Source organism: Octopus sinensis, linkage group LG26, assembly GCF_006345805.1.
Source record: "Octopus sinensis linkage group LG26, ASM634580v1, whole genome shotgun sequence".
Lineage (NCBI taxonomy): Eukaryota > Metazoa > Mollusca > Cephalopoda > Octopoda > Octopodidae > Octopus > Octopus sinensis.
This window is the reverse complement of record NC_043022.1, coordinates 14,030,988-14,049,275: the sequence shown is the minus strand read 5'-3', so window position 1 is coordinate 14,049,275 and position 18,288 is coordinate 14,030,988. Positions and strand designations below refer to the sequence as shown.

Sequence of the window (18,288 nt, the reverse complement as noted above, 5' to 3'; positions counted from 1 at the left end):
CATTTAAGGCGAATTCAAATTATTACATTATATAAAAGGGCTTAGTAAAATAAATTACTTTGCCGCATACTGAACTCATTAGAAATAGCAGCTAAAAAAACTTTTTTAAAACTATTTCCAATACTTAAAGAAAACCTCTCTCATATAGTGTTTGCTCACTCAACTCACGCAATATGGGGGTAGAGACATTAAAAATCAAGTGCAAAGGTTATTTGAGAACGTACGTTTCAAGATTAGTCAAAATCCGACATTTCTATCATCAGCTCAGAACTCCCTGGTTTGGATTTGAAAACACTGAAAGTAGGAGCATACCCTTTCGGCTTCCTCTCGCTTCTGAAGATCTGCTCCCAACTAACAGTGCCAACAAACTCAAATGCAAGCGAAGAATTTCTGCTCTCCCCTTTCCACCAGCGTGGGTTAAAATCAGTAAACACTATGCTTTTTTCGGTAAAATCCGCGGCATTATATAGAGAGAGATGAATTATAATTTCAACAATTGAGGGTAAAATTAATTAATTAATCAATTTCACCAAGTATTCAGTATGCAAAGGGACCATTTAAGGCGAATTCAAATTATTACATTATATAAAAGGGCTTAGTAAAATAAATTACTTTGCCGCATACTGAACTCATTAGAAATAGCAGCTACGACAGGCTTCTTTCAGTTTCCATCTACCAAATCCACTCACAAGGCATTGGTCGGCCTGGGGCTATAGCAGAAGACACTTGAACATGGAAAAATAGATATTAAAATGATGATGATGATGATAAACTTTTGCTTCTTCTTTTGATGGCAATTATTCTACCTTTCGCTTTTCTTCTCATGTTTCAGATCTTGAATGAAATGAAGAGTGATTTCCCTCGGATTTGCTATAAGGTGATTCGGAAAGACTGGCCCAAGAAAGAATTCTTCTGTCCCGATGAAAGATTTAAAACATTGCTTGTCGCAGATAATTTTCAAAATATTTTTGGGAAAAATGCTACGGAAGACTTTGACGATTTCTGCGAGAAACTAATCACCTGGAACCACGTTAAAGTCATCTTGATACTGAGTGGACCTTCAGAAATGAAGCGCGTTCAGGGTATCACACTTCATCTAAAACCACTGCAATATTTTGATTCTCTTCACCTTGTTGAACAGTCTTTACCTGCAAATATGAAATATTCAAGGAATCTTAAATCTTTCTGCTCAAATTTCTGCAATGGTGTGCCTGGAAGGATTGTGTCCTTGTGTGATAAATTGTCTGAATGTCCAGCAGGCACATCATCCAGTGAAATTTTGGATTTTCTTCAGGAGTCCCAAAATGTTGACAATTTTCTGCCGCACCAATTTCATGAGTCTTTTAAGGAATATCTCCAACAGCTTTCCACGGAACAGCAGCAAGCTCTCTCTGAGCTGAGTTATTTTCCTGGAAGGTTCAGCCTTCATGACATTATGGCTATGACAAACTGCAAAAGAGAGCAGCAAGCCAAATTCAATCTGGTTTACCCGCTGATGAAACAAGGCCTGATTAAGCCTACGAACAACAGCTCAACAGAGTTCGTGTTACCACAGATTGTGCATCAGCACTGCCAGAATCACATGACACACATATCCCACGAAAACTGCACGAGGTTGAAGTTTAATCATATTATAGGAGAAGCCCTCATAAAAGCAGAGAAAATCAATGACAAAGGACTTATCTATAATGTTGCTGGGATTTTAGATCACAAGTGGGAGAATTTTGCTAAGTTGATTCTAGAAGCCATTCATTCACCTTCAGATGGAGAAACTTTTGAGATTTACTGCAAGGTATGTGTGTGTCTATCTTTTACTCTTTTACTTGTTTCAGTCACGTGACTGTGGCCATGCTGGAGCACCGCCTTTAGTCGAGCAAATTGACCCCATGTTCCTAAAACTAGCTGAATGATAACTAAGTTATTTTACTAAATTCTTCATTATATTTTAAATTAATTGAAAGAAACACCGATCATCTCTAAAGAAATAGGGTAACAAAAGGGTTAAAATATATAATAGAGAAACAATTCTTAACCCTTTCAATACCAACCCAGCTGAAACCAATTCTGGCTCTGAGTACAAATGTCTTGTTTTCATAAGTTTTGAATTAAAATCTTCCACCAAATCTTAGTCACAATTTATGTTCCTAACACTAGCTTAATGATAACTAAATTGTTTTACTAAATTCTTTGTTATATTTAAAGTAATTAAAAGAAACACAGAGCATCTCAAAATAAATACAGTAACGAAAGGGTTAAAAGCTACATACTAGCTTAAAAGCTGCCCAAGCTAGTATATTTTAAAACTTTTTCGATGACGAAATAAACACTATGTACTAAGGGTAATTAAATTCACAATTTCCTATGAATTTGTGGCCTCATGCCTATATCAGACATATTGACACAATAACCATGAGGGAGAGGATCGGAGCAGACCAAATGCTTTGCGAGTATTTTTCATAACTCTCTCACATTCTTTTCTAACCCACCCAGAGTCAATTGTATCATTCGTTGAAGAAGTGGAACAGCAACGAATAACAGAAATTATGCATGCGTAAACGTGTACTAAATCCATGTTAACATAAGTAAATATATATATATATATATATATATATATATATATATATATATATATATGGGTGTGTATGTGTGTGTAGAGGGAAGAGAAAGATTGGTCTTTAATAAATAAATCTGAAATGTCAGTTGAAACTTTAATTCTGTTGACATCCATTCATTCGTCTCTCTCTCTCTCTTCCTCTCTCTCTTCTCTCTTTCTTCCTCTCTCTCTCTCTCTTTCTCTCTCTCTCTCTTCTTCTCTCTTTCTTCCTCTCTCCCTCTCTCTTTCTTCCTCTCTCTCCCTCCCTCTTTCTCTCTCTCTTTCTCCCGCTCTCTCTGTCTCTCTCTTATTTCCTCTCTCTCTCCCACTTTCTCTCTCTCTTTCTTCCTCTCTCCCTCCCCCTCTCTCCTCCTCTTTCTCCCCTCTCTTCCTCTTTCTCTTCCTCTCTCTGTCTCCCTCTTTCTCCCTCTCTCTTCCTCTCTCTCTTCCCTCTCTCTCTCTTCCTCTCTTCCTCTCTCTCTTTCTCCCTCTGTGTCTCTCTCTCTCTCTGTCTCCCTCTGTATCTATGTGTGTACTTTAACATAAGCACATCTATGTCTCAGCAAAGTCTTTAAAGATATGAAGCTACTTCTTTCGGTCTCTTGCCGAACCGCTAAGTTACGGGGACGTAAACACACCACCATTGGTTGTCAAGTGATGTGGGGGGGGCAACCACAGATACACACACACACACACACACACACACACATACACATATATGCGACGAGGTTCTTTCAGTTTCCTTCTACCAAATCCACTCAGTGGGACTGATCCCAGAACCATGTGGTTGGTAAGGAAGCTGCTTACCACACAGCCACGGAAGGACTATCTTAATGACTGACAAGGAAGACAAGCTCCCTAGTGGGGAGATAGTCCTTTTGTGGCTATTGAGTAGCTTTAACTCCTATTTCTAGCAATGCTGGTACTACTTAGTATCCTCTGTCACATTAGTAGCATCTATAAATTTGCTTTTAGGTTGTTAAATTGCTAATAACTTAGCGGTTCAGCAAAAGAGACCGATAGAATAAGTACTAGGCTTACAAAGAATAAGTCCTGGGGTCAATTTGCTCGACTAAAGGTGGTACTCCAGCATGGCCACAGTCAAATGACTGAAACAAGTAAAAGAGTAAAGAGTTTTATTTTCATCACGTGCTTTCACTTCGCTACCAAGCCCAGCTCTGTGTGCCTTGGGTATGTGCTGTAGTTTTTTGTGGTGCTCTTATCTTTGCTGTATAGAAAGTGTTTTGCGTAGGATGTGTGCAGTGCCTAGTAGTGCTACTTTCCTTGTTGTTGTTCTTGTTCTTCTTCTCTTCCACCTCCTCCTCCTCCTTCTTCTTCTCCTTCTTCTCCTTCTCCTTCTTCTCCTTCTTCTTCTTCACCTTCTTCTTCTCCTTCTTCTTCTCCTTCTTCTTCTTCTTCTCCTCCTCCTCCTTCTCCTTCTTCTTCTTCTTCTTCTGTCTTATTTTCACCACTTGCTTTCACTGCATGACCAAGCACGTGCCTTGGGTATGTGCTGTGGTTTGTTGTGGTGCTCTTATCTTTGCTGTATTGAAAGTGTTTTACGTAGGATGTGTGCAGTGCTACTTTCCTTGTTGTGTTGTTGTTGTTCTTCTTCTTCTTCTCTTCCACCTCCTCCTCCTCCTTCTTCTCTTCAGTCTTATTTTCACCACTTGCTTTCACTGCATGACCAAGCACGTGCCTTGGGTATGTGCTGTGGTTTGTTGTGGTGCTCTTATCTTTGCTGTATTGAAAGTGTTTTACGTAGGATGTGTGCAGTGCTACTTTCCTTGTTGTGTTGTTGTTGTTCTTCTCTTCTTCTTCTTCTTCTCTTCCACCTCCTCCTCCTCCTTCTTCTTCTTCAGTCTTATTTTCACCACTTGCTTTCACTGCATGACCAAGCACGTGCCTTGGGTATGTGCTGTAGTTTGTTGTGGTTCTCTTATTTTCACTGTATTGAAAGTGTTCTGCGTAGGATGTGTGCAGTGCCTGGTTGTGCTATTTCCTGTATGTTATATATACTTGTTAGCCCTGGTGTTTTTGTTATGTATTTCTCTGAATGTTTTTTCATCATGCCTAATGCGCCTACTATGATAGGAATTGTTTCTGTTTTTAAACTCCACATTCTGGTTACCTCTATTTCCAGGTCTTTGTATTTTGAGAGTTTCTCCATTTCTTTTAGAGAAATGTTGTCTTCTGTTGGCATTGATGCATTGATTAGAAAGCATTTTTTATTATTATTATTTTTCGTTTTTGGATTTGGTTTGCAAGATTCTTTATATGAGTTTGTGTGTTTGAAGCATATTCTGTTGTGTCTGGGGAGAGTCATTCTCTTTTAGTACCTTATTATTTAATACACTCACCGGTAAAATTTCCACTTATTTCTTATTTTCCTAAAATTTTCGTTGCGTCTTGCAACCTTTTCAATAGTCTTGACTCAATAGTCTTTCAAGACTATTGAAAAGGTTGCAAGACGCAACGAAAATTTTAGGAAAATGAAAATAAGAAATAAGTGTAAATTTTACCGGTGAGTGTATTAAATAATAAGGTACTAAAAGAGAATGACTCTCCCCAGACACAACAAAATTATTATTATTATTTTCTACTCTAGGCATAAGACCTGAAATTTGACGGAGGGGGACGGCCAATTAGATCAACCCCGTTATGCAACTGGTACTTAATTTATTGATCCTGAAAGGATGAAAGGCGAAGTCGACCTCAGCGGAATATTATTATTATTATTATTAGTAAAATGGTGACAAGCTGGCAGAATCATTAACAAGTGAGGCAAAATACTTAGCCGTATTTCATCTGTCTTCGTGTTCTGAGTTCAAATTCCACCAAGATCAACTTTACCTTTTGTCCTTTCAAAGTCAATAAAAACAAGTACCAGTTGCACACTGGGGGGTCAATGTAATCGACTCATCCCCTCCCTCAAAAAATTGCTACCATTGAGTCAAGATTTGAAACCATTATTGTTGTTGTTGTTATTATTATTATTGTTATCTTCATCGTCGTCGTCCTTCTTCTTATTGTTGTTGTTATTATTGTTATCTTCATCGTCGTCGTCCTTCTTCTTCTTCTTATTATTATTATTATTATTATCGTTGCCAGCGCCGCCTTGACTGGCTACTGTGCCGGTGGCACATAAAAAGCACCGTCCGAACGTGGCCGATGCTAGCGCTGCCTCAACTGGCTCCAGTGCCGGTGGAACATAAAAAAAGCACCATCCAAACGTGGCCGTTGCCAGCACCGCCTTGGCTGGCTTCTGTGCCGGCGGCATGTTAAAAGCACCAACTGATTGTGGCCGATGCCTACCCCGCCCTGGCACCTGTGCAGGTGGCACCTAAAAAGCACCCACTACATTCGCAGAGTAGTTGGCGTTAGGAAGGGCATCCAGCTGTAGAAACTCTGCCAGATCAGACTGGAGCCTGGTGCAGCCCCTGGCTTCCCAGACCCCGGTCGAACCGTCCAACCCGTGCTAGCGCGGAAAACAGACGTTAAACGATGATGATGATGATCTTTGTCGTCATCGTCCTTTTTCTTCTTCTTCTTGTTATTGTTATTATTATCATCATCATCATTATTATTATTGTTACACTATTACTTTTATCTTCCTATATAGGTTGCTGTGGAAGCTCGTAGCATCATCAATCTGTGTTACCCTGAGGCTGCCACAGAATTCTTCAAGGCAATTCTTGATGCCTCCAAGAAACTAGGCACAGAGAAGCAGAAGGCGCTGTTGATGGTTTCCTATGGACATTCTCTTCAGAGCAGAAGTAAAAAAAACACTTTTTGCATTTTTGAAATTTGATTTCTTTTTTTCTGTTGATTTGCATGTTATGAAATTTTATTTGAACCTTTTTGTTAACATCATGTCAGCATGGAAAATGAACATTAAATGATGATGATGATGATGATTTTTATTGAAATAACCTGCTTGCGTTCATTTCAATTAATTTTGAAAATAAAGAAGAATTTAGTTAAATAACAAGGTTAGTACATTTAAGGTGGCGAGCTGCTAGAAACGTTAGCATGCCGGGCGAAATGCTTAGCGGTATTTCGCCCGTTGCTACGTTCTGAGTTCAAATTCCGCCGAGGTCAACGTTGCCTTTCATCCTTTCGGGATCGATTAAATAAGTACCAGTTACGCACTGGGGTCGATGTAATCGACTTAATCAGTTTGTCTGTCCTTGTTTGTCGTCTCTGTGTTTAGCCCCTTGTGGGTAGTAAAGAAATAGGTATTTCGTCTGCCATTACGTTCTGAGTTCAAATTCCGCCGAGGTCAACTTTGCTTTTCATCCTTTCGGGGTCGATTAAATAAGGCTTCTTCCAGTTCCATCTACCAAATTCACTTACAAGGCTTTCGTTGGCCCAAGGCTGTAGCAGAAGACACTTGTCCAAGGTATCACGCAGCGTGACTGAACCCGGAACCCTAGTGGTTGGGAAGCAGGCTTCTTACCACACAGCCAGGGAGCTGGCAGAATTGGGGCATCAAACAAAAATACTTAGTGTTATTTACATCCTGACTACATCTCTTTTTGCCCAGGAGAGGTTTAGTCTTTCATCCTTATAAAATCGATACAATAGGGGCCAAATTCAATACAACAATAAGCCTACAGATCACAAACCCTTTAGAAAACTGATTCCTCTCTGTCAATATGGGGCAGGAACATACACAAGATGTTACTCTGAAGCATCACAAATCCTTACGGATATGGAAGGTGTTGCTTCAATCAGTCTCTTTGGCCCAGTAGTTAGGGTTTTGGGAGTCACAGTCATAAGGCCATGGGTTCTATTGTGGAATTGGAGAATGCATCATGTCCTTGGCCAAAGTATTTCAGTTCGTGTTTCTCCAGTTCTACTTAACCTGGAAAAAATGAGCACCAGTCGACATCACTCTCTCTCTCTCTCACACTCTCCCTCCCCACACCTACTCTCATTCACTCTCACTCTCCCCCACTCTCTCTCTCTCCTTCATTCACTCCCACTTCTCTCTCTCTCTCTCACACTCTCCCTCCCCACACACACACTCTCTCTCTCATTCACTCTTACTCTCCCCACTCTCTCTCTCATTCACTCACTCCCCCTTCTCTCTCTCTCACTCTCCCTCCCCACACACACTCTCTCTCTCATTCATTCTCCCCCACTCTCTCTCTCTCCTTCACTCACTCCCCCTTCTTGCATTTACTCTCTCCTTCACCCACACACTCTCTCCTTTACTCTCACTCCCCCTCACACACTCTCTCTCCTTCTTCACTCTCACTCCCCCTTCTCTCTCTCTCTCACTCTCCCTCCCCACACACACTCTCTCTCTCTCTCATTCATTCTCCCCCACTCTCTCTCTCTCTCTCTCTCATTCACTCACTCCCCCTTCTTGCATTTACTCTCTCCTTCACCCACACACTCTCTCCTTTACTCTCACTCCCCCTCACACACTCTCTCTCCTTCTTCACTCTCACTCCCCCTTCTCTCTCATTCACTCTCCCTCCCACACACTCTCTCTCTCCCTCCACTCCAGCTGTCACATCATAGCTGTTCTCTGCTGGGTCATTGGGTGGAAAGGAGACTCTAGAGAATGTCAGAGATCACAAACCATCGTCTCTCTGCAGGAAGGTCACCACTCTCCTATACACTGTGCTTTCTGTAATCTCAAGTGGGAACTATCTCCTTACCTCACAGGTTTCCGGTCAACAACACTTCCCATCGTAACCTACCAAATTGCCTACCAAACCTGCTCTGCTCTTTTTAATCCAAGAATCTTTTTGCTGTTGTCATCGTTGTCATCCGGCATTATCTTGTTAACATCCATTTTCCATGCTGGAATGGGGTTGGACAGTTTGACAGGAGTTGGCCAGCCTGGAAGCTATTCAAATTCCAATTGTCTGCTTTGATATAGTTTCTATGGCTTGATGCTCTTCCTAATATATTTCTTTACTGCCCACAAGGGGCTAAACACAGAAGGGACAAACAAGGACAGACAAACGGATTAAGTCGATTACATCTGGTACTTTATTTATCTACCCCGAAAGGATGAAAGGCAAAGTCGACCTCGGCGGAATTTGAACTCAGAACGTAACGACAGATGGAATACGGCTACGCATTTAGCCCGGCGTGCTAATGTTTCTGCCAGCTCGCCGCCGTTGGATGCCCTTCCTAATGCCAACCACTTTACAGAGTAAGCTGGGTGCTTTTTTTATGTGCAACCAGCATGGGTGCATTTTATGTGACACCTGCATGGGTGCATTTTATGTGCCACCTGCATCTTTAAAGGACAAGCTTGTATGTTTGGATGACAGCAATTTTACTTAGTTCAACATGTCTTCTCGAGTACAGCGAATCTCCACAGCGCCTGGTCCCTTATCATTTCCTTTGCGAGGCCCATCACCTGAAGATCTTTCCTCACCACTTCATCCCACACCTTCCTGGGTCTACCCCTTCCACAGATTCCCTCCGCAATTAGAGCTCAGCACTTCTTCATGCAGCCTCCCTCATCCATATGCATCACCTGCACATGATAATCTGCTGGTCACCTTTCTAAGTGTCTGCATGTTTTCCTTATAAAATAGCTCTGCAAGATCTTCACTGATACTCTCTCTCTTTTTACTCTTTTACTTGTTTCAGTCATTTGACTGCAGCCATGCTGGAGCACCGCCTTTAGTCGAGCAAATCGACCCCGGGACTTATTCTTTTGTAAGCCCAGTACTTATTCTATCGGTCTCTTTTGCCGAACCGCTAAGTGACGGGGACGTAAACACACCAGCATCGGTTGTCAAGCAATGCTAGGGGGACAAACACAGACACACAACCATATACACACACACTTATATATATATACATATATACGACAGGCTTCTTTCAGTTTCCGTCTACCAAATCCACTCGCAAGGCATTAGTCGGCCCGCGGCTATAGCAGAAGACACTTGCCCAAGGTGCCACACAGTGGGACTGAACCTGGAACCATGTGGTTGGTTAGCAAGCTACTTACCACACAGCCACTCCTGCGCCTGGAGTGGATAATAATCAATGATCTAAGATTATGAGTCTGCCGCTATTCTTCTTTAAACTGCCATTAACCTACTTAATAACTGCCGCAGTGATTTAACTTTATGGATTAACTGATTCCTTTCTTTATTCCATCTGCTATTGCCTTCTTAATTGTGCTTTGGATTTATTTTGCATTTCTGTAAAATTTATTTATCCTACACTCGCAGTATCGCCCGGCGTTGCTTGGGTTTAATTTCTTTTCGACCCTTTAGAATTGGAATTTTTGAAAAGTAAAAATTTTGCATTCTGTAGCTTGTTATTCTCTTTATACATTTTTCTGGTTGGTATACACCAAAAAATGGCGACACAGCAGTCAAAAAATCGTAAAAAATAGGGATTTTCATAGGAAAAAAAAAGCACCTTTTTGATGTAAATAATTTTTGGTGTTAACATGGTCCGATTTGAGTTTTTTCTTCTACGGAATGAAGAGCAAGCCTTCTTCTATCATACTCTCAATTTTGGTCAACTTGCGCTGCAGGGTCTCGGAGGAGATAGTGTTAGTTGAAGGCTACCAAACCTGCCATACACAGACAACTTCAGCTTTATATATAGAGATATATATAGGTGTTTTGACAAATTTGCTTTTGTGGTCCTTAAATGTGATGTAAGTGGTTGTTTTAGCAAGACAGTTTAGTTTGTTTTGGCTTTTTATATCTTTTACTATTGATTGCTCGTGTATTGATAGCCTGATGCATTTTGCAGAGTTTTTATTTCTTCACTTATTGATGTGTTTGTGCAATAAGTTATCGTTAACATCTTCACTTCAGTTACTCTTTTACTCTTTTACTTGTTTCAGTCATTTGACTGCGGCCATGCTGGAGCACCGCCTTTAGTCGAGCAAATCGACCCCGGGACTTATTCTTTGTAAGCCCAGTACTTATTCTATCAGTCTCTTTTGCAGAACCGCTAAGTGACGGGGACATAAACACACCAGCATCGGTTGTCAAGCAATGCTAGGGGGACAAACACAGACACACAAACACACACACATACATATATATATATACATATATACGACAGGCTTCTTTCAGTTTCCGTCTACCAAATCCACTCACAAGGCATTGGTCGGCCCGGGGCTATAGCAGAAGACACTTGCCCAAGATGCCACGCAGTGGGACTGAACCCGGAACCATGTGGTTGTTTAGCGAGCTACTTACCACACAGCCACTCCTGTGCCTACAAGTGCAAGTTCCTTTCTTACCAATTATGAATATGTTTTCTAAAGACTTTTTATGATCTTTAAACCCACGATAAGCTTATTCTGGAAACTTTCCATTCAGTTTCTAAATAGAACATTGTTCCATTAACTCTTGTGTTACTATTTCTCTGCTGAAATCCCCTGCCTTTATGGGGAGGCATGTGACTTAGTGGTTAGTGTGTCAGGCTTCTGATTGTAAGATTGTGGTTTCGATTGATGGACCGTGCAATGTTCTTGTGCAGGACACTTCATTTCACATAGCTCCAGTCCACTCAACTGCAATGGACTGGCATCTCGTCCAGGGTGGTGGTGGGGTCCCTATGGAAGCACTCCGTCGGTTACGACGACGAGGGTTCCGGTTGATCCGAATCAACGGAACAGCCTGCTCGTGAAATTAACGTGTAAGTGGCTGAGCACTCCACAGACACGTGTACCCGTAACATAGTTCTCGGGGATATTCAGCGTGACATAGAGAGTGACAAGGCCGGCCCTTTGAAATACAGGTACAACAGAAACAGGAAGTAAGAGTGAGAGAAAGTTGTGGTGAAAGAGTACAGCAGGGATCATCACCCCTGCCGGAGCGTCGTGGAGCTTTTAGGTGTTTTCGCTCAATAAACACTCATAACGCCCGGTCTGGGAATCGAAACCGCGATCCTATGACCGCGAGTCCGCTGCCCTAACCACTGGGCCATTGCGCCTCCTATAGGGGGTCCCTATAGAAACTGGAAAACCAGCTTTATGTATTATACTGCCAAAATATGATAACTTTGTGGTCTTGATTTTCGACAGTAGGTAACATTGGACTTTCAGCTTTTCTAGTTCCTCTCTTTCCAGCTTATTCTGCCCAATCTATAAAAGATCCACATCACAAAAGCATCTATCTTCTTCTTCATTTATTTTTTCTTTTGTGAGTTGGTACTAAATAATCCATAGCCTGGTGTGGTCTACAATTTGCCTAAGTCCCAAATTTCTCAACTAACTGAAGACAAAAATAGAAATGTGTATCGTATATGAGACATGGGACACCAGGGAAATATGTCCTGTGTCTCGTCAGATGTGAAACACAAAACAGGCAAACAGTTAAGGAACTTGTGACTATGCATGAGCCAAAAGAGAACCTTTGTATGCTAGAAATACCAACCAAATCTCTCTCTCGTCTTAATCCTTTGCCTGGCCAATGCATTTTCTTAAATTTGTCCTAAACATCCCTGCTTGTTTTCAGACTTTAAATTTTATCTTCTTTCATATGTTCTGATGAATAAAAAGATTTCCTTTCCTAAGCCCAAAGTTACTCTGGTGATTGAAAAGCAATTGGGAACGTGTATCATATATAATGTATGAACACCGGGGAAATGTGTCCTGTGTATCATCAAATGAGATAATACACAGGACAAGCAAAAAATTAAGCCACTTATATATCATGTATATTTGATTCTGATGGAGATATTTATTGTAAAAAAAATAATTTTTTCTTTGAATTTTGCAGGTAGTTTGGCTGTGAAAGAAGCACAATGGCATTTCAAAAGCGCTTTGAGAATTCTTCAGAATTATGGCTGTGATTATCAATGTTTGCTGATATACAACTATATGAGTCTTAACTACTACAGGCAGGGAAAACTGGAGAAAGGAATAAGGTATTATTATAGTGAAGTGGTCTCTGTTCGGGTTTATGACATACATGGGTCATTGTGGGTGTTTTTATGACAGACACAGGTCATTGTGGATGTTTATGACTTACACTGATCACTGTTGGTGTTTATGATGCACGAGTCATTATGGATGCTTTTATGACTGACATAGATCATAGTTGGTGTTTATGATATATATTGATCAGTGTGGATGTTTTTATGACAGACACAGGTCATTGTGGATGTTTATGACTTACACTGATCACTGTTGGTGTTTATGATGCATGAGTCATGATGGATGCTTTTATGACTGACATAGATCATAGTTGGTGTTTATGATATACGTTGATCATTGTGGATATTTTTATGACTGACATTTTATTTTCATGTTGCTCCAGTTCACTCAGCTGTAGAAATGAGTTGCGACGTCACAGGTGCCAAGCTGTATCGGCCCCTTTGCCTTTCCCTTGGATAACATCAGTGACATGAAGAGGGAAGGCTGGGCAACTGCTGGTCTTCCAGAAACAACCTTGCCTGGACTTTTGCCTCAGAGGGGAACTTCCTAGGTGCAGCCCCATGGTCATGATTGACCAAAGGGGGTCTTTACACGTGTGTGTATGCATCCTTGTCTCAAGATAATGCTGTGGTTGTAAATGAGTGTCACCTTCATAGAAGCAGTGTCATTTGTTTCCAGTCTTCCATGGTATTGGTGTTTATGATGCACATGGGTTGTTGTATATGTTTTTATGACTTACACAGATCATTGTTGGTGTTTATGACACACAGTGGTCATTGTGGATGTTTATGACACATGAGTCATTGTGGGCGCTTCTATGACTTACACAGATCACTGTTGGTGTTTATGATACACAGGGGTCATTGTGGATGTTTATGACATACATGGGTCATTGTGGATGATTCTATGACTTACACAGATCACTGTTGGTGTTTATGATACACAGGGGTCATTGTGGATGTTTATGACATACATGGGTCATTGTGGATGTTTATGACACATGAGTCATTGTGGGCGCTTCTATGACTTACACAGATCACTGTTGGTGTTTATGATACACAGGGGTCATTGTGGATGTTTATGACATACATGGGTCATTGTGGATGATTCTATGACTTACACAGATCACTGTTGGTGTTTATGATACACAGGGGTCATTGTGGATGTTTATGACATACATGGGTCATTGTGGATGTTTATGACATACATCGATCATTGTGGATGCTTCTATGACTTACACAGATCACTGTTGGTGTTTATGATACACAGGGGTCATTGTGGATGTTTATGACTTACACAGACTACTGTTGGTGTTTATGACATACTTGGGCTATTGTGGGTGTTTTTATGACACACAAGTCAGTGTTAATTAGGTAGATATAAAAATGTGGATTTAATTATTTCCAGGTAAATATCTTTGTTTCTTGTCATTTCATTACAAGATTAAAGCATTAATTAACATTGTTGTGAAAGACACAGAAGCGAGTATGTTACATTTTCGTGCCATGTAACAAAACCACCCATGCTGTTGTCACATATAAAATGTGCCAACACTGGTCCTACATACAAAACGCCCAGTGCACTTTGTAGAGTAGTTGGCATGGGAAGAGCATCCAACTGCGGAAGCCGTGCCAAAACAGACAATTGGAGCCTGTTGAGGTTCCTCTCTGGCTTGCTAGCTCGTATCAAACCATCCAACCCATGCCAGCATGGAAAGCTGAATGATTAAATGATGATGATGATGATGAAATACATTAGTTGATGTTCGTTTAATTATTTTATCTTTTTACTCTTCATTAAGGGCTGCAGAGAAAGCTCTAGAAACCACTGTCTTTGATCGAGATAGAGCCGATGTTGAGCACGCTAAGATCTACTCTTATGTGCACCTGACACACAACCTTATCTTTGCTGGTGAGTCTTAATTGCTTTCGTGTATTATCAGTTGATTAATTATGTTAATTACCTTGGTACCAGTACATTGGTGGGGTGGGGGAGTGACAGCAACAGTGCTGGTTCTGGGGGGAGTGCATTATAATTATATATTATTAACCCTTTAATTGCAAAATTAAGTTTCATGGTTACTTCAGTAATGATGTTAAATATCTCCTAAAAAAATAGAATTGTCATTTTCTGCAAATCCCATTCCTTCAATAAACTTGACATGTTTCAACAGCAAATTGTTCCAAACATGACCTTCTTCTATGAAATTTTGAGTGGATATATCTGATTTCTGCAGTTATGGTGTTAAATATCTTCTGAAAAAATATTTTCTGCAAGTCACGTTGTTTCAATAAACTTGACATGTTTCAACAGAAAATTGTTCCAAACATGACCTTCTCCCATGAAATTTTGAATGGATATATCTGATTTCTGCAGTTATGGTGTTAAATATCTTCTGAAAAATATTTTCTGCAAGTCACGTTGTTTCAATAAACTTGACATGTTTCAACAGAAAATAGTTCCAAACATGACCATTCCTCAGCAACTTGACTGGCTCCAGTGCCGGAGGCACATAAAAAGCACCATCTGAACGTGGCCGTTGCCAGCGCCGCCTTGGCTAGCTTCCGTGCCGGTGGCACGTTAAAAGCTCCAACCGATCGTGGCCGATGCCGGACCCCCCTGGCACCTGTGCAGGTGGCACATAAAAAGCACCCACTACACTCGTGGAGTGGTTGGCGTTAGGAAGGGCATCCAGCTGTAGAAACTCTGCCAGATCAGACTGGAGCCTGGTGCAGCCCCTGGCGTCCCAGACCCCGGTCGAACCGTCCAACCCGTGCTAGCATGGAAAACGGACATTAAACAAGGATGATGATGATGATGATGATTGGCATATAAAACTACTTTCTGTAGTTAAGGGTAATGACATTTTGAGTGGTGGATAGATCTGATTTCTGCTATAAAAATGTTTACCATTTAACTGCAAAATTAAGTCTCGTTGTTATTCCAGTAATTATGCTAACTATCTACCAAAAAAATAAATAAAATAAAAATTAGAAAATTAAAAAAATAGAATTTGTATTTTTCTGCGAATCACATTATTTTAACCCTTTCGTTACTAAGCCGCCTGAAAAAAATTTTGGTTAATGTGACCAAACCGCCCAAATTTACCTATTCATATTTAAATGAGAATATCAGAGCAAATCTCTTTAGTACATTCATGAAAACATGTGATTATGCTTCGTAAACAGTTAATCTACAGTTTTGTACAACGATCGACGTGTAATTTTAATTCCCTGAATTTTGGGAGATTTTTTTCTACATTTTTTTCGGCATCGATATTTCTTCAACTTTGAAAATGGATAGGAGCTTCATGTTATCAAGCATTGATTCTGAATTGGAAAATTTGTGAAACAAATACTGGGTACTGTTGTCGATTTAGTTTTTATACAGAAAAACTAATGTTAGTCAGCATGGCTTAGGGTATGATGTGGTCTGGAAGTTATTGTTTGAAGCGATCAATGCGGAAACAAACTTACGCAGATTGTAAACAAACACAAAATGGGAGTTCAAATTTCGGAAAATTTGTGAAGCAAATACTGGGTACTGCGTGGATTTAGTTTTTATACAGGGAAAATAATGTTAGTCAGCATGGCCTAGGGAACGATGTGGTCTGGAATTTATCACTTCCATACCATAACCAGGGCTGTATATTATTTTTTGACCGATTTCTTTAGTTCGGTCAAACTTACGGCTTTATGGTACACCTGTTGTGCATTAAATTCAACTGATGATATAGTGATGTGCACATTTCTTCTTTATCAAAATTTTGTTGCATACCCATTTGAATATTAGCTGATGATTCATTTTCTATGGTGATGTTTAAACAAAATTTTAATATTTTTACCTTTTGCTCAATTTAAAATTTTAATATTTTTACCTTTTGCTCAATTTACCTGGATTTACCTGTAATTAAAGTCACTTTGAGACAAAAGTTATGCAATAAAATTGATTAAGAACCCTTTCTTTAATTATGTTCCAAATATCACATTAATATGTTGATAAGTAAAAAAGTTACAGCTATTTAATGAAACAAGCCTAGATTCATGATTATTTTAGAATTTAATTGAAACTCATGAGGGGTGTATTTTGGTCAGAAATATAGTAACGAAAGGGTTAATAAACAGAAAAATATTGGGTTGGTGCATAGTTATTGCGGCTTTTTTTCAACGAAAACAATAACTATTTAACAAAAACATCTTTAAATGACGGTTTGACCGCCTGCCAAGCAAATGGGAAGCAGTAATTGACGTATTAGGTTGTCAAGAATGTTCTTGCAGAATTTTAAATTTTGGTTTTAAATGATGTATTTTCAAATTAATTTTCGTTAAATTACTTTGAGTTTATATATCATTTTAAAACCCGTTTTTCGCTCTACCTAGTCATGTTACTCCTTTTTCTTTTTGGATAATTAGGCCATTTTTTAAACACTGCCAGATCAGACTGGAACTTGGTGCAGCCCCTGGCTTCCCAGACCCCGGTCGAACTGTCCAACCCAGCTACCATGGAAAACGGACGTTAAACGATGATGATATATTTCTGCAGAAAAGGGGGTTGAATCAACACGGAATGTTGGGCATATTTGCCCTTTTCGGATCTTTCGGTTTGAACGGCAGCTTTTTCTAGCGGTGTCATATGAAATTGTCACCCATAATTATGACCCTAGTATCGACCTATTGCATTTCAATCTGTTTTAGGGTTGGGGGAAGGGTATCTTTTTTTCTTCAGAAATGTAAATAAACCCAATCTGTTTCTTGAACGAGGGATATATTCATACGGCACAGAATGTTTTTTTACCTCAATAGACGTCATTGATTGGTTGAAATTGCAGAAATTGAAGAAGAAAAACAACAAATATCTTACAAACTATAGAATTTTCTCAATAAAGCCAAGAGAAAAAGATGTTTTATAAACACATTCTACCAGTATATGAAGTTTAAAAGTGTTTAGTTACGTGGAAATTATTTTAAAAAACTGCCGGTCAAACCTTTTCTATACTATTGGCAGCAACATTCTTGGGTTACAAACTATACTAAATGCCACATGGTATTTGTCTTTTATCTATTTCAGTCATTAGATTGTGGCCATGCTGGAGCAATACCTTGAAAGGTTTTAGTCAAATAAACCGATCCCAATACAAATGTTTCTCTTTTTTTTTTTTAGTCTGGTACTTATTGTATTGGTTTCTTTTGCTGAACCACTAAGTCATGTGGGTTCATAAACAAACCAACATCATTTGTCAAACAATGGAGTTGGGGCAGTGGGGGAGATGCATACACACACACACACACACAAAGTAATCTTTTCTCTGTATATATATGCTTTCAGAAATAAATTTCATTTTAATGGCTCCGAAGAAGCTATCTAATGTTGCACAAGCACCCATCTCTGAGTGCATTGCCTCTTATAACTGAAACAGCTGTCAGCTAATGAAAATGACCGCATAACTCTTATTCTTTTCGACATTTTATAATTAATGTATACAACATGCTTCCACAGATTTTGTCTACCAAATCCATTCTCAATGTATTGGTTGACTTGGAGCTATGATAGATGACACATGCATTAGAACTGAACCCAAAATGATATGGTTGCAAAGCAAGTTTCTTATCCACACGCCCATGCCTGCACCTATCTTTGATTTTTATTTTCTTTATTATGCAGTCTGGTGGAAAGAAGGAGCTGTGTTCTTTATGGCGGGTGAGTTTAATACAGTTGTCTCGCTTGATTAGTAACGCTTCGACGGCTGGAGGAAAGGAAGGAAAAGACACGCATAACGAACATACCCATCGTGACCACCCGTCTTTAAGGG

At 39.8% G+C, this 18,288-nt stretch overlaps 1 protein-coding gene across 4 annotated transcripts in view; it reads left to right on the top strand.

The window, feature by feature from the left end:
• Window positions 1-18,288, top strand: part of LOC115224678 — a 66,349-nt gene that overhangs the window by 29,345 nt on the left and 18,716 nt on the right. For all 4 annotated transcript variants that reach the window (XM_029795536.2, XM_036513827.1, XM_036513826.1 and 1 more), the window contains exons 3-7: window positions 833-1,792; window positions 6,216-6,369; window positions 12,322-12,469; window positions 14,281-14,390; window positions 18,141-18,176. In XM_029795536.2, the coding sequence (XP_029651396.2) occupies window positions 833-1,792; window positions 6,216-6,369; window positions 12,322-12,469; window positions 14,281-14,390; window positions 18,141-18,176 (1,408 nt within the window). The remainder of the gene's footprint in view (window positions 1-832; window positions 1,793-6,215; window positions 6,370-12,321; window positions 12,470-14,280; window positions 14,391-18,140; window positions 18,177-18,288) is intronic.